The 20798-nt window shown below is 38.9% G+C and overlaps 4 protein-coding genes across 4 annotated transcripts; 2 read left to right on the top strand and 2 right to left on the bottom strand.

Moving 5' to 3' along the window:
• On the bottom strand, positions 1 to 2047 carry LOC131783612 (uncharacterized). Its single transcript, XM_066158587.1, has 3 exons — positions 1909 to 2047; positions 1252 to 1488; positions 1 to 475 (listed from the first exon to the last, which is right to left on the bottom strand). The coding sequence occupies exons 1-3, from the start codon at positions 1986 to 1988 to the stop codon at positions 175 to 177; spliced, it is 618 nt and encodes a 205-aa protein (XP_066014684.1). The 5' UTR covers positions 1989 to 2047; the 3' UTR covers positions 1 to 174.
• Positions 2048 to 3349: 1302 nt separating this feature from the next.
• Positions 3350 to 5064, bottom strand: LOC136284143 (uncharacterized). The gene is made up of 3 exons (XM_066173966.1): positions 4093 to 5064; positions 3839 to 3904; positions 3350 to 3423 (listed from the first exon to the last, which is right to left on the bottom strand). Exons 1-3 carry the CDS (start codon positions 5048 to 5050, stop codon positions 3350 to 3352), a joined length of 1098 nt encoding a protein of 365 aa, XP_066030063.1. The 5' UTR covers positions 5051 to 5064.
• A 7433-nt stretch (positions 5065 to 12497) lies between these two features.
• On the top strand, positions 12498 to 15003 carry LOC136284142 (tetratricopeptide repeat protein 28-like). The gene is made up of 3 exons (XM_066173965.1): positions 12498 to 12893; positions 13394 to 14866; positions 14950 to 15003. The coding sequence occupies exons 1-3, from the start codon at positions 12498 to 12500 to the stop codon at positions 15001 to 15003; spliced, it is 1923 nt and encodes a 640-aa protein (XP_066030062.1).
• A 112-nt stretch (positions 15004 to 15115) lies between these two features.
• On the top strand, positions 15116 to 17208 carry LOC131783611 (uncharacterized). The gene is made up of 2 exons (XM_059100370.2): positions 15116 to 16629; positions 17131 to 17208. The coding sequence occupies exons 1-2, from the start codon at positions 15131 to 15133 to the stop codon at positions 17186 to 17188; spliced, it is 1557 nt and encodes a 518-aa protein (XP_058956353.2). The 5' UTR covers positions 15116 to 15130; the 3' UTR covers positions 17189 to 17208.
• The last annotated feature ends 3590 nt before the right edge of the window (positions 17209 to 20798 follow it).

The raw sequence follows: 20798 nt of genomic DNA, 5'->3' as shown, positions 1-20798 counted from the left end.
AGGAAATTATCTTTTCAATTAGAAAGTGCTTGTTAATGAAATAAAAGGCAAACAATATGGAAACATTTCAGACTTTTGATAAGCTAGCAGCTCAAATTCCTCGCTCAATACTAAAACTTTTAAAATTTGCCTAAAAACGTACGTTTAAAAACAAAGATTGCGAAAGTAATCTCTTTAAAAGCTGAAAAAGAACCAAATGGTCGGGAAAACAGACAAAAACGCCTGGAAAACATTGGTTTTGATGCCAGCAGCTGCATTGGTGGTAATGGGTTTATCAGTGTTAATGCCGGCGGGTCCACTGATGTCTTTCACCCCGTAGCACTGGTCATTTCCGGTCGCCCCAGGGTCCCGATTATCAGCGCAGAAAGGATTGTGGTCTGCCAAAGCCAATTCTGTCAATTCCAGCGTTTCAGGAGATAAGGTACACTCAGTATATATCAGATTCTTAAGACACTTCTTCGACTTAGCGTGTTCCCTGTAAACAATGAAGGTCATCAAAAGTTTATTAGTCTCTTTATTTTTGTCATTTTTTTTTTGCCCTATTGGACAATATTTAACGAGTGTCGGAAATTTTCCGAGGCTGCATGTTGATTTGCTCCTCTCTGTGAACGCCACTCTTTTAACCATTCAGTCATTCTCGACCAATTGCAACAGTTTGCTTGGTTCTTAAAATTTTCATTTTGTTTTCGTACCGGCAATTATTATCAAATATAATATTTTGTTTGTTTTTGTTATACTCGAACAAAAACAAAAGCGATCGTATCTTTCTCTTTTTTCCTTCAAACCTTTTTCAATTTGAAGAAGGTTTGAGAAGAAAAAAAGACAAATCACAATCTGAGATTGTTATCAGTTTTTTGCATAACTTTATAATGTCTGAACGATAGATAGATAAAGTTAAACCTTTTTTGCTTTCAAGAAACAAATGACAAGAATGTCCTAATTATTCTCCTGAACAATGTAACAGTCTTCGAAAAAAGTAATTCTTGGTCCTGAATTTAATGTTATTTATACCTATAGGTTGCCTTGTTAAATATTAACCTAGTAGTTGATATATGGTCCAATAAGTGCGTATCTTCTCTGCAGCTCGGAAATCAAAACATCTAAGGTTTACATTCAAGACGGTAATCATTGATTTTTTTCACCTTACGCTTGTAACAAGAGTCTAATTTGTTTCTTGTTCCGCAGCCATGCCACAAATTAATTATCTTTTTCGATTTCTGTTTGCAATAGAAATGGTTTGCATAAACTCACGAGCAAAGAGAGGAATTCGATTTGTCCGCGGAAAATATGCGTCGAAAGGTTTCCATGCAGACTTTCGCTTTAGTGGTGACTGAGCTGGAACAATTGAAAATTTCCAAAGATGAAAATGGTCTTAAAGTGAGATCATCAGCACATTCTCTTTTTATCTTCATGCTCCTGCCTGGCTGAGTGTCCAAACAGTACTTGCCCAATTTCTGCATACACTCTTTTACTTGGTCAAATTTAACACTGGAATGAAAACAAGAAACTCATGAAGTTAGAGCAATTTTTTAAGTAAGGGTCTAAGGTAATCCGTTTATGAGTTTAGTTTAGTTCGATTCGCTCTTAATCTCATTCGCAGCCGATGCTTGTAAACTCTTCTGGTATGCTGTTGCCTATTGCAACTGGGTCACTCGTGTTTTCCCGCTTTCTGATTGGCTGTTTCTGTTTGGCTTTTTCTAATAACATCCTTTTGTCTGAACGACTGTTGCCACAACTTTCAGGTAAATATATGACTCACCCTCCCCTCCCCCCTTCCCCCCTCAGCTCCCACTCACAAAGCCTTCGGAAGCCCTCCAGACCAGGTCACTTGACAGATAAAGTATTGCGTTTGAATCGCAGTCGCTGCACAAAACACCTCAAAGTTTAGAGCTAATTAAATTAACTTACAGGCAGTCTCCTTTGGGGTCCTTTTGAAGTCCTTTGTAGAAAGATGTGGTGCATTTGCGAGAAGCGCAAGCGGATTCCATGAAAGAACATTTACCAATGTTTGGGAGGGCTGCGTGTTTTCCAACGAGAAATGCTAAAGAAACGATAAATGGAATCAATAAATCAGTTAATCATACACTACATGTGATTTTCACGAAAAAAAGGGTATATTGAAAATATAACTTAGATTATTTATCACGCAAACCTTTTAAAGGCCAGGGCGGGGGGTTCCCCTCACCCCCCAACCAAAAGAAGAAGGAAGAAGGAAGCCTTCTCCCATTCACACAATTACGCACGTTTTACTTTCGGAAAAGAAAGAAAGGCTAATGCAACTTGGTTTAATCAAAAATTTAGAGTCATGTTCTTTTCAATGATCGCTTTATTAGCATCCTGTTGTGATCTTCGCGCGGGTTTGTTTCATCAGGGTCGTTGTTACTATTGTGACTATCTGGAAATTCGAAAAACGAATTAATTTTTCCTGCGTAACTTAGATCCTTTTATTTAAACCATTTCTCTAGTTTTTTTTTTTTTTTCATCGTCGCCTTTATCTGGATGACGCCGGCAAAGCTGAGGATCGTTTCCGTTCAACCCTTTTTTGGTCAAGTACAAATGTGACTCAGTCACGAATTTGTATTGTTCTCTTGTTTTTTCGCTTTGTTCTTTACTACTTTTTACTTGCTTTTGTTTTTGTGGCAAAGGAATCTAGATATCTTGCTAAACTCCTAACTTTCCCTCAACACTTTCTTTGTTTTGTATAGTTGTACTGTTCCCGAGTATACCTCTAGTACCAAAATCCTGTAGTGTAGGTGGTACAGTATTTACTCCGGCTGATTTCCCTTAGGTAAATCCTGTTGTCGTACATAAGCAGTTATTGACGCCTTTCCCTTTTTTGGCCAGAATTATTTTTATCATTTCCTTAAATGTCCTATAAATTGGCCACGTTTTGCTTGTCATTCAGTTGATTTAGCTGGTTAGCTGAGCGAAAGTATTACAACTTGCCAAGCCAGTACTTGTCTGTTCTTGTCAGTGTCTAGCTCTATAATTACTTATTAATTTTCTGTACTTTTTATCCAAATTTAAGTCACTTCGCTATTGCATCGTTCTCTTTTAGTTTTTGGCATTCGTTTCTATTAGTCTAGTTGTATATAGCTGAACGAGCCGTATTTAGCTTTTTTTTCTTATTTAGGACTATTCCTTCATTTTGAAACTTTAAGCCTGACTCAGCAATGTTAACGTGTCTGTTTGTCATTTTGCCCTTTTATCGGTCAAATTTACAATTTTTTTGCTACCTTATTTCGTAATTGTTTCTTGCAATGGTCTCTGCGATTCGTGGGGCAAAAAAGTTTCCGTGACCAAACCAATAAACGGCTGCAGACTATATCTAACTTGACCTCGTTGTTTTTCATCTCATACAATCTTCACCAATCTGATTTTGCCACACAATTTCCTGTTGTGTTAGTTCTGTCACGCAATTTCCTGTTTAGGTTTAAATTGCTTTTGTATTAGATTCACATTTTATTCAATACAGCGTTTCGCATATTTAATGTTGGAAATCATGTCTTTTCCCTCCCCGCCGTATATTATTTGCATTTATTCTCGGCTTATGTAGTATGTCATTTTCTTCGTATTTTAACTGTTGTTCGTTCATGTTTTCTGTTTGTTTGTTTCCAAAAAAATCGTAAATCTTGAGCTCAAATCTGTTTGTTCCTGTGTCGCCCGTTTGGCCGTCAAACTCATAGCGATGCGTTTGGGAGATTCACATAAATATATTCCTGGTTTCAGTATATAATGATACGGGTTTGGAGGCACCAGCACACTGAAAAGTATTGCACGTCATTGTCACTGAAGTATTTTCATAAATAGCTGCCAGTATTTGCTCATGTATACTTACCATAAAAAAGGGCATAAAACAACCCATTCCCCAAACCGATATTGTCACCACAAAAGCTATTTTTACCTAAAAAAACAACAACAAATAAAAAAAAATAATTAATAAAGTTTTAGAAAAAACCAGGAAAAATTTATTACTCGACGTTTCGGGGTCATCGTGACTCCATTATCAAGAGACTAGTTTAAAAACATGCAAATAAGGAAAGGTACAAGAATAGCATAAATTAGAATGAACGGCTTAAACAAGCACCTTGGCGCGGATGGAATCCGTTTGCACGTTCAGTGTTGGCTTACGCATGCGAATATACAACATTTCATTAACAAGGCAATCAAATTTGCCGTTACATTTCGCGATGACGTTGAATTGCTCGATCAAGCGTTCAGGCATTTCACTATTGTGCTGGAGGTGGTAGTGTTTGTAGATAGAAGATGATTTCCTTGTGTGCCCTTCTACGCGCTCGTGTAAGTGACCACGAGTATAGCCCACATACCCTGCATCACACAGGTTACATTTAAATTCATAAACGATACATTGTTGGTTAACAATAGGGGGCTTAATTTCGTGTTGCTTAAGCTGTTGATCGAGCTTAGGGCTAACGAACACTGGTTGGACAGTCACGCTTAACTTCGAGCTTAGACTGTTCAGTTGTTGTTTAACATGATTAGCTGACGACTGGTCCTTGAAGGGTAACACTAATCTCACAATCTCCGATGGTACGTCTGGTGATGGACAGGGATCTGCAGATGAAATCCTTCTCTCAACGAACCGCTTAATTGTAGTTTCAACCAGTGGCTTTGGGTATTTCAAGTTATGAAAAACCCCTCTAAGGCGGTCACATTCCTCGGAGAAGAAAGACCAGTTAGAAGATAATCGATAAGCGCGATCCACCATGGTGTTAACTAGGCTGCGCTTGTACTTAATGTCAACATGACTCTGGAAATGCAGAAGGAGACCCGTGTTGGTTCTTTTGATGTAGACCTTGCTCTCAATCTTTGGTGCACGGTTAAGCAGTTCAGTTCCTTGAAAGGGAAGGGATCCTTCCCGTTCGACTTCCATGGTAAACTGGAGGGAGGGATGGGTAGAGTTAAGGGTGTCTAGAAACTGGCCAGCGGTCACCCTATCAGGCATTACGGTCAGGGTGTCATCGACGTACCTCCGGTAATAGCGCGGAAGTTGACCGTGTTGTTCGAGGTTTTCCTCAATCGAGCACATGAAGACGTTAGCCAGCAACGGTCCAAGGGGAGAACCCAATAAAACGATATTATTAAGCGTATTTGATATGTAATCCATTATTCCTAAAGGGATTAGTCAATACATAGTTTTAGTAGGTGCATCCGGTGTCATGTCTATGGGTGCCACGATTATGTACCTTTTTGTTATTTAGATCGCATGGAAGTATTAGTAACATATCGTATATCTAAGTTAAAATTTTCATTCATCGAAAATGGTCTATCAAATAATAAAGAATTTGTTCATGCTTAGCGTGCGTATATCGAGTCATGGATGCACGCGGGAAGTTTGGAGAGTACGAAAAATGCATAAGAGTAGCTTGAGGCGCAGCCGAGAGCAACTCTAGCTTTTTGAGTGCTCTCCAAACTTCCCAAGTGCATCCATAACTCGATATACGCACAGCTAAAAGCATGAGCAAATTCTTTTATAACAGAGCGACAACAAGCATCGCAAGAAGAAGCCTTTTATTGTGATAAAGTGCAAAATTCTCACAACGCAAAAAAAAAGCAGACAAACGTCCCTATTGGCAACAATAAATACGGAAATAAATGTTGTTAATGACCAATTGGTGACTTTTTTGTTCCCAGTGAATGTCTTTCGCCCAAAATTTGCTGCAGCTGGTCTTCTGACAAATTTGCGAAACGTGCAACTTGCAAGTTTTTTTCTTTTAAAAAGTCAATGTCGATAAAAAATATTGGGCAGTTCTTCGCTGGTTTCTTCCATATTTAAAAGGGAAGGAAAACTGCCCTGCAGCTTAACAGGACGGAAACTCTGAAGCCAGATAAAAAAAGGTGCTCACGTCATCTTATTTACGCACGAGCGTGCGTAAGTAAAGATTTTGTTCATAAGGGCTCAATAAGACTTATATAGGCCAAGCACGCGCTCTATGTTATAATCTCTATTTTTAAACATTACCTTAGATTGGCGTATTTTTCATATGTAACACGACTGACAATATTATATTGAAAAAGGACATAACAATTCCTTTTTTTTCAAACTTTGCTGAACGAGCCTGGTTCTCCTGTTCTACGGAATATCTGTTTTGGTCGCAAGATTTCTCGTGGTGAGCGACACGTTTCCAAACAACAAAAGAACGAGAACGCCAAAAAGGAGATACCGTATGACCTAAAAATTTGCAAGGAAATTCTCGAAAACTGCGCCTGACAAGACAAGAATAAATTTTTGTTCTGTTCATACTGAGCAACTTTCAAAGGTTCGCAGTGAAAAGAGGCTGAAAATAAAAGTATCCGATGATTCAAGTCATTGTTTCCTATTCTTCTTTCGCATAGTTCTGCCGTGAAGTCTTTAGTTCTAAAGTTGCGGATCCAAGTTAATGACGCCCTGACTGAATTGACTCTGCTTCTCTTTCACCTTTCCATATTGACCCAAGAAAGCGAGAAAAGATAGAATTTTCGTGTTGCTCTCCACAGCTGAAAACGTTTTGAAATTCCTCAGTATTTTTTCTAAGAGGTTTCAAGCCTCATACCTTCTAAATAAAAGCCAATCGATGCTCTTCGAAAGACTGAGTGATGGAAAAGTGAAATATTTTGTGAGTGCCACATGTCCTGTGCATCCAACTAAGATTAGTAGACTGTAATTTAATTCGGCGGTCAAAATATGAAAAATATTTTGTTTATTATATCATAACAGATAGCCTGCTACGGGATTTCATTTACATCGTGTGTTTAGTTTTGTTCTAGAACTGAGATACATCAGGTCAAACTTAAAAGCCTCATTATATCTCTTCCACTGCTTCGAAGATGCTTTTCTTTTCTGCGTAGTATCTGTCACGGACGTGAAAGGATTTTTCGTGATGTAAAGCACGTTGTACTTACCTTAAATGAGGCGAAGCGTTCAGAACGTGTCAAAGGAAGAAAGATGGTGGAGGGAATATCGTGCACCGAACCAAAAACGTACTTCTACTTAAACTTTCCATAATACTTGCTTCGTAGCTTGCAACCACAACTGCGATCGATTTTTTAAGATACAAACGAAGGCAGCTGTTTTTCGAAAGAATAGTTCCACAACAATGATTGTGATGAAATCACGCGAAGACCACGGCGCTAAAGATAGTCAATGGTGTTGCAACATATTATATTTTCCTGACACATCCTAATGAAAAGATAAATAAAAAGGGGATGAATTTAAAAATATGGTGAAACCAACTTGAATTCAAGCTTCATTAGCGTTTGTTTACACGAAAACGAAAAGTGCGTATTTGCGTTTAAAGTGATGGGGTTCCCTCCTTGCTGTATTTGTCTGGTAGCGTGGTCTAAAGTGCTGTCGAAAGCTTTTTCGAGTAGGAGATGATAAGGGTGGGAGGGTGGAGGAGTTTGTGAGTCTATTAAAAATTTTATGGGGGATGGTCTTCCAGAGGATGCAACAGATTAATCATAGAGAGAATGAATGGTTAAGAGAAGAGAGAAGTGCGGAGTACTCGTCAAGTGTTCTTAAAAATTCCCAAGTGCTTATATAATTCATCAATGCTTGAGGAACTAGTTTTTTATTTCTTTTATGAAATATATCGTGAATTGCGCGCGCTCGTACCAATAACGTAGGGTGCGTGTATTATATCTCAACAGTGCACTCATGTGACGTAAGGCGCGTCCTTAATGGAAATATAATAAACTCGTTCTTACCAATCACGGCGCGTGTATTTTTCTGAACATTTTATAAACGAAAAAAAAAAAAATCACAGAAGATCTGTTTCACTCATTTTACTAATTTCAGTCCTTTCCTCGCTTATTGTGGCGGTTTCATTAAGCTTTTCATGCTTGAATTGTCCGCCACAGAATCTCATTAATGGGTGTTACCAATACGCATGCCGGGCGTATTGATTCTACATACCCCGTTACCGCCTTTACTATTACTTAAGAACCAAAGCGTTTTACTTGTCCAGCTTTTTCAGGCGAGTAAGGAACCCATGACCTTCCCCATATGCAGTGCTCTACCATCAGAGCTAACAAGCCAACTGGTGTCTGAATTTATTTTTTTTTCTTTGTTTTCCGGGCCTTATTTACTACTGCTCAAGTAGTGTTCATAACTGCGAAGATCGCTTTCATATTCACGTTTATACCGTTTGAAAGTTAATATTAAGCTGTATTCGTATGACGGTAAAAATTTATCCTTTTTGACGGCTGAAGGTTAAACTTCAGGGAGACCTTCTGTAAAATAAAGATGCGGTCGCTTTAAGGTGTACAATGAAAATGAAATATGAAAAATATGATAATAAATACGTGGAATATGAAAAGCGGCGTCAGTATTTTGCGAAACATCTTCGGATAGCTGCTAGAAACCCGTTGCAAAATGTTCGGGAAGTTTCGAAAGTTGCAAAAATATGAGGGAATTGTGCATATGGGGTTGGGAGAGCTTTGACGGTTGACAGTTAAATGTTAGGTCTTACAATTTTACCACCAACCGACAACCGTCATAACTTATCTATTTTAATAAATAAATAAATAGCCGCCAAGGTTATGGAAAGTACTCAAGAATAGTAGGAACAGCCATAGATACAGGTCAGTGGATAAATGAAAGGAAAACAAAATGGACCTGTCAACAAAAAGAAAAAATCGAGATCGAGTATTCTCAATAGGTAATAAAGTAATCTCGTCAGCTTGGCAGGCTGTTTGGAAACTGTAACGCCATTCCGCACGGATCCTGTCCTATACTCTTTTTGGACTTTCTTTGCACAATATCGGGTCAGACTGGATTTTTTCTCGAACCAAAGACATGGTGAAACTTTGCAACGATATTTCTTCTGCAAATAAATTTTGCAATGCTTGTAACAAAACCTTCTTTCCAGGCAGCTTGTTCGTACCCAGGGAGTCAGCTATTACGAGTTCACATTCACCGGACTCCTTGGCTGCCTTTTTTGTTCCCAGCTCTTTATCGTTTTTCTCACAGTTTCTCATAACGCTATGTGGCGAAAGCCGAGGGCGACTTAGATTCTTAAGTGCTTTGCAAATCTCCCAGGTGCGTTCAAAGCATAGGCTTTGGCACCATTTGTTCTATAACACAACTTTTTCAGTTTAACGCGTGTAGTTATTACGCAATCCTCGACAAAAACTTGAAAGGAGTCAAGCTTTGAAAAAATGTGGAACGTATCGTAGAGTTCCAATTTTTCAGTATCACGCTGTCTATTCTTTATACGTAGCAATTCAATTTCGCAAGGAAATCGAAATGAAATATAAAAACTCATGAATTAGTAGCATTTTCATTTTTCGACCTTGAACGTTGGCGCTATGTCGCGCCACATTAGCGCGCCTGCTTATACGGAAAGCAATCGTGAGCGGTAACTCATGAGCGAATGGTAGACGCTGAATTGACTAATAGAGGGGCGCTTCATTTAAGGTGTGCTGGTAAATGGTAAATCACTATGATAATAATAAAACTTATCATGAAAATGATGACAAAAAAAAGAGATAATAATAAAACTTCTGAGAGAAAACTTCCAATTTATCTGAAGTAAACGCGCACCGTGGCTTATTGTCGTTTAACGCACACTGTAGTCTCCTTCGCAGACATTTTTTTGTCTCGTCATGCAACGCTCTCTCTCCCACGTTGGAGAGAGACTGTTGCGTGACGAGAGCGAACAACAGCTGCGAGGGAGATTACGTTAGCATGAGAGATATCATTATTAGCATTTGGTAACCAGCGCTTCTTCGCCTGCCGGATCGTATGAGACCTTCAGGAGCACGAGCCAGCGAGAGGTGTGTACGGGGTCTGGTACTACTAATTAGTGCCAGATTCCCTGCAAATCTCACGCCGACTTGTCTTACAATGCATACGCGATTTCAGGCCCCTCAGTGGTGGGTTGAGATTCACCATGCGCCTATAACCTTAAAATAGACACACGCTACTTATTCTAATTTTAAATTGGCTGTTTCACCATACAAAGCAATAAAGCGCTCAGGGCTTGGGCTAAGGTAAGTACGATATTTATTTGTTAACGTCCTGATGTGTTAATGTGATTCTCATCAATTTTATGATTCACATTTCAACGCCTTTGTAGCTGGAGCTGTTCTTACAGAGGCCATTACTATATTTATTAACTTTCTGACACAATTTGAATTGCTATAGTAGGACGTCGTTCTTAATAAATCCCCTCTTTTTTGAAAATTTTCTTCGTATTCCTCGGAGAAAAAATTTCTGTCGCATAAAACATAAGTACTTGTGCTACGTTGAGTCAAATTCGTTTCACTCATACCTATCCATCAGCCGGATAACAATCAAACCGCTTGTGTGAATTTAATCAAATATACATGCCCAATTTGTACCCGAAGTTTACAAATGTTAGCATCATGTACACATTGCTTTTCACGCGCGAGGTCAGTTATCTTCGGCAAAACAAGTTTTCAGATTCTGAAAGACGGTATACATTGTTAGTGTTCCCAATGTAAAAAATAGGTAAAATAAGGCCGCTCGAAATTGAAAATCATATCAAATCTTTATATCTCCCGGTTCGTCTAATGTTGTATACTTGGCCGTCCTGAGTAGCTTAATGTTTTTCAGAGTCAGTCGAACGCAGAGTATATACAAATCGCGCAGTATTGCTAAATTTCATATTAATTCAAGGCGGGGAAATCTAGTCTGTTTGAAAATTCAACCTTGTGCGCTTAATTTATGGAGAAGATGATGAGCGCTTGATTTTCAGGTTCCTAAGCGGTTTGTTGTTGTTGTTGTTCTGTACAGATCGAACATAGTCTTTATACTTGGTTACCGTTTTTCCCTCTTTGCTTCATCAATTTTTTTTCATTCATTTTACTTCTATTTTACAAACGTTTTTACGTCTTTCTTGCAATAGCTATTTGCATTTATCTTTGTTTTTCAGAAAAGTCTTATTTCAGTTTCGTGCTTTTGGTTTCATCAGTCATACGACCAGAATATCAAACACAACAAGCTTCTTGTATAAAAGGTAAAAAATAATATAAGAAACAATTTTTCCCGCTTTACAATACTGGAATGATTTACACTAGATATTCAAAGCCAGAGCATTTAAACCTCGAAAAAATCTTAGAATTGGAAAATATTTGTTTGACTTAAACTTATCATAGTCTGCAAAATAAAATGATGAACTCAATTTTAGGCCTTTAACTTTCATCATCTTACTTAGTCTCCTTTGCAAATGTTTCAAATATGACAGTAAATATTTTTAGAGAATGAAGTGTTGCGTCAATTTGACACCGTCCAGCTGATAAGTTTCTTTATTCTCCAAAACTGTTGGCGAGTCTGAGAGTGAAAGAGTAAAAGCGGATACGCAATGCACGAACGGGAAATTCAGATTTTTAAATCTGAGTTTTTTTTTTCAAAAAAAGAACATGAAAATGCCATGATTTTTATTTAAATTACGGGGAGGTAAGAAAGCAACGTAGTATATTTTTACGTTTTCTAAACAAATTTTTTGTTTCAGCAATAAAGCTGTTAATTTTTTTTCCCTCTTGTCAGATTGTCATTCATCTCTGTTTTGTAGGGAATGCGTTATCTCAGTCTCTACATCTCGGCTTCTTCAGTCATTCGATCACAATACGAAACAAGAGACACTTTCTTACTCAAATATGGCGCAACAAAAATCAAATACAAGACAAGCGATTTTTGACGCGGAAAGAAAAACTAAATTTAGTAATAGTTATTCTTTTCCCGCTTTGAAAAAAGAATTATTTCTGATTACAATTTAGCAAATTCAGTGATTAAAGAGTTGTAATTCCATACAATCTGATAATATTTGTGAAGACCTTCCAAATTCGAATCAAGTTTTGATTTCATTGCAAAATATTTAAGGTCTGCATCATCTTAGCCTTTTGAAGCTATGATCTCATCAGCAATTCTTTCTTCTAACTCCCCTACATTACCTTGCTAGTGAGTAAGGAGAATTCAATGTTGTATGAGGAAAAAAACCCACGGCTGATAAGTATTCTCGTCGCTTGTTCACTGAATATTATGTTGATATTGGAGAGAGAAGCAACATGTTCCTCACTTCTGTAACTTGAAGGTTTTAAAAAATCGGGCAAAGAGAAATTAAAACCATCAAACTCTTATCAATGATATGCTTCAATATTTATTGAGATATCTTATCTGTAGTGCAAGTTCCATCCTTATCAGGTTTTCACTGATTCCTTTTAACCGATAATTTTCCTTTCACAAGAATGCTAACGTAACACGATTGGTAAGTTAACCGCTGTTCTACTGGTGATAATTTTTTAAAAGCTGTATCCAAATCAGCTCTACAATTATTGTGATTTGAACCCGTATGATACACTTGTGACTGGTTTGAAAAAAAAAAAAAGAATGAAAAAGGAATGTTGCGCTTAGACATTTGTAAGGAGGAAGACAACCAGAAATTCCCTAAAAACACTTTATAAAGTTATAAAAGTGTTACTTTCTTTTTATCTTTTTTTCCGTTTCTGACGACAACAGACAGGAGAGAGCCGTTATGAGTGAGGCTGCAGAAATCCTAAAATCAGTCCAAATAGGTCTAAATGTCGTCATATTTCTTCTGAACACTGATCGTGGCCTACAAGCGACTGAGTTATGTAATGAATGTGTGATTCTACTTCAAAACCTTGGCTCTGGTAGTCACCTTAATATCTCCGATGAACTATTCAATGCATACTACGCCATCTCTGGTTACACAGATGCGGAAAGACATGCCGTCAAACTTCTTAAAACGTTCCAACATGCTGGGGAATTAATCATAGAACTGGGAGACAAATGTGAAGTACAAAGCCGGTTTACAGAGGCGAAGCAACTCTTTAAGGGCGCACTCACCATCATGAAAATGGTTGGTCACAAAAGACAAGAAGCGATGGCTTATGGAAGACTTGGAAATGTATGTACTAGCCTTAGAGAATATCAGAAAGCTAAAGAATATCAAGAGAAAGCACTTGCCGTCGCGATAGAAATTGGCGACAGAAAAGGAGAAGTTGCAACATACGGGAACCTCGGAGCTGTGTTTGATTCCCTCGGCGAATATCAGAAGGCTAAAGAATATCACGAGAAAGCACTTGCCGTCGCGATAGAAACAGAAGAGGAGAAGGAACAACAAACAGGAACCTTGGAAATCTGTTTCATTCTCTTGGCGAATATCAAAGGGCTAAAGAGTATCAAGATAAAGCACTTGCCATTGCGATAGAAATTGGCGACAGAAAAGAAGAAGGAACAAGATACGGGAACCTCGGAAATGTGTTTGATTCCCTTGGCGAATTTCAGAGGGCTAAAGAATATCAAGAGAAAGCACTTGCTATCGCGATAGAAATTGGCAACAGACAAGGAGAAGGAACAACATACGGGAACCTCGGAAATGTGTTTGATTCCCTTGGCGAATATCAGAGGGCTAAAGAATATCAAGAGAAGGCACTTGCTATCACGAGAGAAACTGGCGATAGACAAGGAGAAGGAACAACGTACGGGAACCTCGGAAATGTGATGCATTCCCTTGGCGAATATCAGAAGGCTAAAGAATATCACGAGAGAGCACTTGCCATCGCGATAGAAATTGGCGACAGAAAAGGAGAAGGAACAACATGTGGAAACCTCGGAATTGTGTTTCATTCCCTTGGCGAATATCAGAGGGCTAAAGAATATCAAGAGAAAGCACTTGCCATCGCGATAGAAATTGGCGACAGACAAAGAGAAGGAACAATATACGGGAACCTCGGAAACGTGTTTGAATCTCTTAGCGAATATCAGAAGGCTAAAGAATATCAAGAGAAAGCACTTGCCATCGCAATAGAAATTGGCGACAGAAAAGGAGAAGGAACAACATGTGGACATCTCGGAATTGTGTTTCATTTCCTTGGCGAATATCAGAAGGCCAGAGAATATCAAGAGCAAGCACTTGCCATCGAAATAGAAATTGGCGACAGAAAAGGAGAAGAAATAACATGCGGGAACCTCGGAGCTGTGTTTGAATCCCTTGGCGAATATCAAAAGGCTAGAGAATATCACGAGAGAGCACTTGCCATCGCGAAAGAAACTGGCGACAAAAAAGGAGAAGGAACAACATGTGGACACCTCGGAATTGTGTTTCATTCCCTGGGCGAATATCAGAAGGCCAAAGAATATCAAGAGAGAGCATTTGCCATCGCGATAGAAACTGGCGACAGACAAGGAGAGGGAACAACATACGGGAACCTTGGAACTGTGATTCATTCCCTTGGCGAATATCAGAGGGCTAAAGAATATCAAGAGAAAGCACTTGCCATCGCGATAGAAATTGGCGACAGAAAAGGAGAAGGAACAACATATGGACACCTCGGAAATGTGTTTCGTTCCCTCGGCGAATATCAGAGGGCAAAAGAACATCACGAAAAAGCACTTGCCATCGCGATAGAAATTGGCGACAGAAAAGGAGAAGGAACAACATGTGGACACCTCGGAATTGTGTTTCATTCCCTTGGCGAATATCAGAAGGCTAAAGAATATCAAGAGAAAGCACTTGCCATAGCGATGGAAATTGGTGACAGAAACATGGAAGGAACAATTTACGGGAACCTCGGAGCTTCGTTTGATTGCCTTAGCGAATATCAGAAGGCTCAAGAATATCACGAAAAAGCACTTGCCATTATGATAGAAATTGGCGACAGTGAAAAAGAAGGAACAGCATACGTTAACCTCGGAGCTGTGTTTGAGTCCCTTGGCGAATATCAGAAGGCTAAAGTATATGAAGAGAAAGGGCTTGCCATCGCAATAAAATTTGGCGACAGGAGAGGAGAAGGTTTCGCACACTTAAATATTGGAAAAATTTACCTTAAGCTTCATAAAAATCGGGCAGCTAAAGAACATTTGGACAAAGCAGTCAGCGTCAGTATTACACTTGGTGACAGAAAACTAGAGGTCTTGGCTACTGTAAGTTTGGCAGCTGTCTTTGCTTCTGTCAATGACAGTCAGAAGGCAAAAGAGCATTTCGAGAAGGCGCTTACAATCAGCAGAGAATGTAGCGATAGATATTTGGAAGCACATGTTTATCTAAACCTTGGACGTCTATTCCAATCGTTTGGGGAATGTGGCAAGGCAGCAGATTATTTAGAGAAAGCTTGTTCCATAAGCAGCCATATTGGACACAAAATGGCTGAGTTTCACAGCCTTCTCAGTATTACAATATTAAAGACATCACAGTCAGAGACTGTTGAGGCAATGGAATATCTTCTTCATTGTATTGGAAAATATGAACAAATCAGAACTCTACTGAAAGGAAACAGTGAATTTCAAATGTCTCTGTTGGAGGAACACGGTACTTTTCCCTATCAATTATTTACTGATTTGCTTTGCGATACTGGAAAATTTCGAGATGCTCTCTATGTTGAGGAGCTGGGACGAGCAAGAGTCCTCACAGAATTTATGGCAGACAAGTACTCCGCTGAAAGCCACATTTCAGCCGATCCACGATCATGGTTCGGCATCGAAAACGTCGTGAAAAGAGAAAGTAACTGTGTTTTTTTGTACATTTCATATAGAGATCGGCAAGTTCTTCTCTGGGTATGGAAAACAAATGGGGACATTTGCTTTCGAAAAACAGACGAGGTGAAAGTAGAGACTCTTATCGCTGAGCAAGTTTGCGAAGTGGAAGGAATTTTCAAAAAGAGCGCCGCCTGCTTTGGTGTTTTACCCACAGCGAACTGCGAAGACCGATCGCTGGATGACAACGTTCATGAAGAGAGCCAAGTAAATTTGCGAGGTGACAAAATCAAAGATACCGGAAGAAGTCATCATTTGTGCTACGAATGGATCTTCGCACCTGTGGCAGATTTACTTACAGAGCCCGAAATCATTATTGTACCGGATCGTTTTTCGTACCGAGTCCCATTTGCTGCCTTGCGTGATGGACCAGCTGGAAAGTATTTATCGGAGAAGTACAGAATACGCATCGTCCCTTCACTGACGACTCTCCGGCTCATTCAAGAATGTCCAGCAGACTATCACAGTCAAACTGATGCATTGGTTGCCGGTGATCCTACGGTTGGCAAAGTGCATTATAATGGACGTCTCACTGACATTAAACCATTGTTCTGTGCAAATAAGGAAGCAGAGATGGTTGGTCAACTGCTGGGCGTTCAGCCTTTGTTAGGAAGTCGCGCAACAAAGCACGCGGTTCTTCAAGCAATACCTTCAGTGAGTCTGATACATCTTGCTGCCCATGGAAATGCCGAAAGAGGAGAGATTGCCCTCTCTCCTCAGTATACTTGTAACAGTACTCCACAAGAGGAAGACTACCTCCTGACAATGTCCGACATCGAAGGAGTTCAAGTGCGAGCTAAACTAGTAGTACTTAGTTGTTGTCACAGTGGGCGTGGATTGGTCAAAAAGGAAGGAGTTATTGGAATCGCTCGAGCATTTCTAGCATCCGGTGCACGTTCAGTGTTGGTAGCATCGTGGGCTGTAGAAGATGAAGCAACGTCAAAGCTCATGAAACATTTCTACGCACACCTTGTTCGTGGAGAAAGTGCGAGTGAATCTCTTCACCAGGCTGTTCAATGGTTGAGAAGCAATGGCTTCCCCAGACCTTTCCAATGGGCTCCGTTTGTGCTGATGGGAGATAACGTGACATTTTATTTTATGAAAAAAGGGTACGTCTGATTATAATGAGCAATTTTCTAAGATGAACCGATAAACATACTTAACTTGTTCAGTTTACTTAGTTGTCGTAATTTTGTTTGTTTGTTTTTGTCTTTGTCTTTCATCAATGAAATGCCAAGAAAAAGCAGTTAGTTTTATCTAGTGCGAAGATAAAAGATTCTGACGAATTACTCTCTAAAATTGGCGTTGAATTAGAGTTTCTTATGTATGTGTTATACTCAGAAATAATTACTGAAGTCGATACGATGCTAGATGCTATGACGATGACGATAACTTGAGAAGCTAAAAAAGTTAACTTTATCTGCAAAAAATAAACAAAAATAACAGTAAATTCACAATCTTAGTCACTTTTGAATCATACATGGTATGTTCGACAGGTCTGGATGATCATAGCCAATGTCATGACGAAAAAAAGTAATTTCTTTTATTGGAAATCTGTTCCGTTCACTTCAAAGTTGAAATAGAGATACATGTAAAAATTTATTTTTTAGGAAAGAAGAACTCGAGGAGGACAGCAACGAGGCGGAAAAGAAACAGGGTGATTACTGATGCTACACAAAGATTCTTCTTCCTGTACGCTGGACACTAGTATTACTTTACGAAGATGTTTTTAATATTCTTTTTAAGTCGAGAATTAAAATTTGCGTGCTCTTGTAAGAGGGGTTTACGTTTAACGTACAGTGCGCAATATAATCGCAACAAAAAAAGTGAAAAAGAAGAAACAGTGGATTGAACATTGACAAAAACGTCAGATTGGAAAGAAAAGGTCATGATTTATTTATACTTCAAAGCTGCCTCAAAACTATCAACTGATCAAATTATGACTAAACTGGGCTTGGAACCTCTCTATTATAGAAGACGGACACACATTTTAAGATTTGTTGATGAGTGCATTGCAAATAGAGTTCCCAGATACCTTTCTAATTATTTCAATGTAAGAAACCGTGACATTCACCGCCACAAAACTAGAAATAATAATGACCTTATTTTAGAAAAAATTAATTTAGAATGCACCAAGCGTGCTTTTTCCTACAAAGGTGCAAAAATTTTTAATAATTTTTAATAATTCTTAGAATTTATAACTGTTCGATCTTTCGTTTAGTGTAACTATTTTGTAATATTGTAATTTGATTTTTATCTATATTTTAAATCTTTTTTTATTTTTATTTTTATATTTTTTTTATTTTTTACAGGACCTGCATTGATAGCAGTTGAAACTGAAGCAGCAATCCTGCATAAATATGTTTGAATAACATAACATAATATTGCGCGAAACTGTGCACAAGACACTGATGTTATACAAACGGTAATACCGTTTTCGTGGTCTATCGTCTGTGTGGTCTGAATAATTATAAACGAAAATAAACTTACTTAACCTTTACGCAGAAGATGAAGCAATGCCTTTGGTGGGAACATGGCAACAAGAATAAGTTAGTTGACTAAAAAGCGTCCGTTGGTGCCGTGGAAATTAAGAGTGCCGATTTGAAAGATAAGATTTGCTCTAGAGTTTAGAGTTCAGCTACTGTCATATTTTCCATTGTGATTTATTATGGACAAACGCTCGAAACGTCAGCCTAGAAAGTCTTTACGGTGGCCAATTTCCATTTTCAACTCAGGTGATGAAACCAAATTATCTTTTAGTTCCTTAGCTTAGTTTAGTGGTCACCCGTCATCTTATTTTCAATTGTAATCTATCATATGGGGGCGTTAGTTTAGCCCTTTAGACAAGTAGGGGTTGTTGAAAATCACGTTTTACAATTTAGTTGTAAAAAACTCGTTCAAGTAAAGTGGAGCTGTAGTCAGTATTCTGAAGTGTCACGATCGGACATAGCTGATCCGTCTCCTGTCAGACAGGACAAAAAGTAACCGTTATGTGGGGGAGGCAGAAGAAAGAGCACACTGCTGTTGTTGAATGCTACCCAATAGAGCCTGAGGAGTCAGAACACACGGAACATCAGGATGGCTCTCCCCCGCGTCGAGCAAAGAAACAGTTGGTAAGTTATTTACTTCCTTTTTTATCTTTAATAACTACTCGACAAGATTATCTTACTAAAGATCGAGTTAACATAGTTGAAAGTTTGACAACTATGTAAGGGACAGCGACGAAGATTCAGACAACTTAGAACCTCTGTTTGCGACTGCTTTGGTCGCCATTGCGAAAGAAAAAACCCTAGCAAAGCCAAACACCAAACGCATTTATGGCATGTTCTTTCGTTTGACTCCAAAGAGTTATTATCGATTATCTAACTTCTCTTCTCGTAATATCAGCCCTAAATCACTCGTTTAAGTCAGGATAGTAAAAGAAATGATCTCCATCTAGATCTTAATCGGTGTAGAAGACGCAGTTGACGTGACAGACAGACAAAAGAACGAGGAAAAATGGACAACAATTTTCCGTCGGTTGTCGGGTAAATCGTTCATCTGGAAGGCTCCTTAGTCCTGCATAGCAACTAATCTGATCAAGAACAGCTCAAGGTCAGATTTGTACCAGTTGAACGGTTCACTTATTTGGATATATCGACCATGTCGCTGGTGGTAAGATTATGCCGGCATTCTAGGGGCTGGTGCCCTCTTTGCATTTTATGGAGAAGACGAATGTATCATGCATCGAGATGGAAAAGTTAGGCATCCACGCGGAAGATCACCCAATCCTATCAACGGAACAGATTGCGTTGTCCTCTCTGACGTCCGTGACTCTACAGAATTCTGCTTTGGCGATTTGGATGGCAAGGAAATATCCCCAAATCATGTCCAACTCCAGAACTCCGATAGGTGCACCTATAGAAGCTTAGAGATTATTCGCAATTTTCCGCATCTTTTTTCAAGAGAGCACGCAAGAAAAACACTTCAAATTTTCCCAAATAATACTTTAATTCTACTTTTAGCCTCTCTTAATTAACAGAAACCTTTGCCCAATATCAGGCTACAAAATGTTCGAAATTCGGACTGTTGTCTCTGACACGCGACGTGTACAAATCACCAGTTTAAGACGGGAAAAAAGTCACGGTAGCGATTTAAGCGAAACATTCCTAACCTTATAAACTCGTGTGATGAACGCGCAGTTTTGACTTTACACCAAAGTTTTTCGGTCATTATTTCATATGTTTCTTTGTGCTTCGATTATGACCTCAACTAACCTTACACATAATATTTATAACGGCACCCCCTCAAGGCAACTCGAGTTAATCTCGTACCCAGATCATACCACGTAACTGTTACAGCCGCTTGGCCGTGGAAGGTCTGGGTACGACACTTGCCTGGAGTGCCTTCAAAGCACTTTTAGGCAAAAACGCCTCGATCGCCTATAAGTAGTTATTTGGGTTTGATTCATCACAACACTTTGTCTATAATATAAGATATATAGACTAGACCCTGTGAGCAGGGTAACTGGGATACCTGGATGGTACTGGATCCTTGGAATCAAGTGTAGTGATACTACGGGTGTCGCACTAGTACACTGAAATAGCGAGCTCAAGTCTGGCCAAGGGCATACACCTATTTCAAAACATAGGCATGCTATGCATGCAAGAGTTATTTTTTGTAGGGTGGGTGGATTACTTGAAACATTGTAGGTGGTCTACATTCTTACAGAAGGAAAGAAGAGTATTAACGCGGAAAAGAACGAAAATGTCTAATTACCTTACACACAGGTATTTTGTGGTAGATTATGTGTGTTGTGCGAGTAAATGTAACCAAAAATAAACGGTATTGGTGCCACGGATACCTGTAAGTACAAAATGTAGACAGCAGACTGCAGACCGGATACAAAATATAGACTGCAGACTGCAGAATGGGTACAAAATGCAGACTGAGAATCAAAAGAGCTTTTACCTCTGGTATATAATAACATGTCATCTTACAGCTTACCAAGCGTCACGCAATCGCTTTCCGCGATCAGCTTTCACGATTATTTGCCCTATTGTGGAATATTCCTAGCCCATTTCTTGATGAATATCGATCGTGATATAATTTCAAGCCTTCAATATAGTCTTCTTACTTTGCGCGCGAGTTGGTTGGTGAGATGTCTGTACAGATTTTACCAACGTAACAAAAGTAGATGACTTGAATAACAATTATGGTAAAGCAAGCTTAAAACGGCAGAAATCGCCAGAAACTACAACGGATACATAGGGTATGCGTAAGTTTTATTGATTTTTAC

The sequence above is a fragment of the Pocillopora verrucosa genome, chromosome 11, assembly GCF_036669915.1.
Source record: "Pocillopora verrucosa isolate sample1 chromosome 11, ASM3666991v2, whole genome shotgun sequence".
Lineage (NCBI taxonomy): Eukaryota > Metazoa > Cnidaria > Anthozoa > Scleractinia > Pocilloporidae > Pocillopora > Pocillopora verrucosa.
The sequence above is the reverse complement of the archived record's forward strand: the minus strand, read 5'-3'. Positions and strand labels throughout refer to the sequence as shown.

Bases quoted from the DNA above. Each gene is read 5' to 3' on its own strand.
- LOC131783612 (XM_066158587.1), bottom strand. From the start codon at position 1,988: ATGGAATCCGCTTGCGCTTCTCGCAAATGCACCACATCTTTCTACAAA. The intron at 1,489-1,908 runs GTAAGTTAATTT...TTTTCATTCCAG, and splicing joins GACCCCAAAGGAGACTGCCT to TGTTAAATTTGACCAAGTAA. The intron at 476-1,251 runs GTGAGTTTATGC...CATTGTTTACAG, and splicing joins TCGAATTCCTCTCTTTGCTC to GGAACACGCTAAGTCGAAGA.
- LOC136284143 (XM_066173966.1), bottom strand. From the start codon at position 5,050: ATGTGCTCGATTGAGGAAAACCTCGAACAACACGGTCAACTTCCGCGC. The intron at 3,905-4,092 runs CCAAGGTGCTTG...TTGTTTTTTTAG, and splicing joins GCAAACGGATTCCATCCGCG to GTAAAAATAGCTTTTGTGGT. The intron at 3,424-3,838 runs GTAAGTATACAT...AAACCTAAACAG, and splicing joins GTTTTATGCCCTTTTTTATG to GAAATTGCGTGACAGAACTA.
- LOC136284142 (XM_066173965.1), top strand. From the start codon at position 12,498: ATGAGTGAGGCTGCAGAAATCCTAAAATCAGTCCAAATAGGTCTAAAT. The intron at 12,894-13,393 runs GTATGTACTAGC...GGCGAATATCAG, and splicing joins CTTATGGAAGACTTGGAAAT to AGGGCTAAAGAATATCAAGA. The intron at 14,867-14,949 runs GTCAGTATTACA...TGTCAATGACAG, and splicing joins ATTTGGACAAAGCAGTCAGC to TCAGAAGGCAAAAGAGCATT.
- LOC131783611 (XM_059100370.2), top strand. From the start codon at position 15,131: ATGGCTGAGTTTCACAGCCTTCTCAGTATTACAATATTAAAGACATCA. The intron at 16,630-17,130 runs GTACGTCTGATT...TTTATTTTTTAG, and splicing joins TTTTATTTTATGAAAAAAGG to GAAAGAAGAACTCGAGGAGG.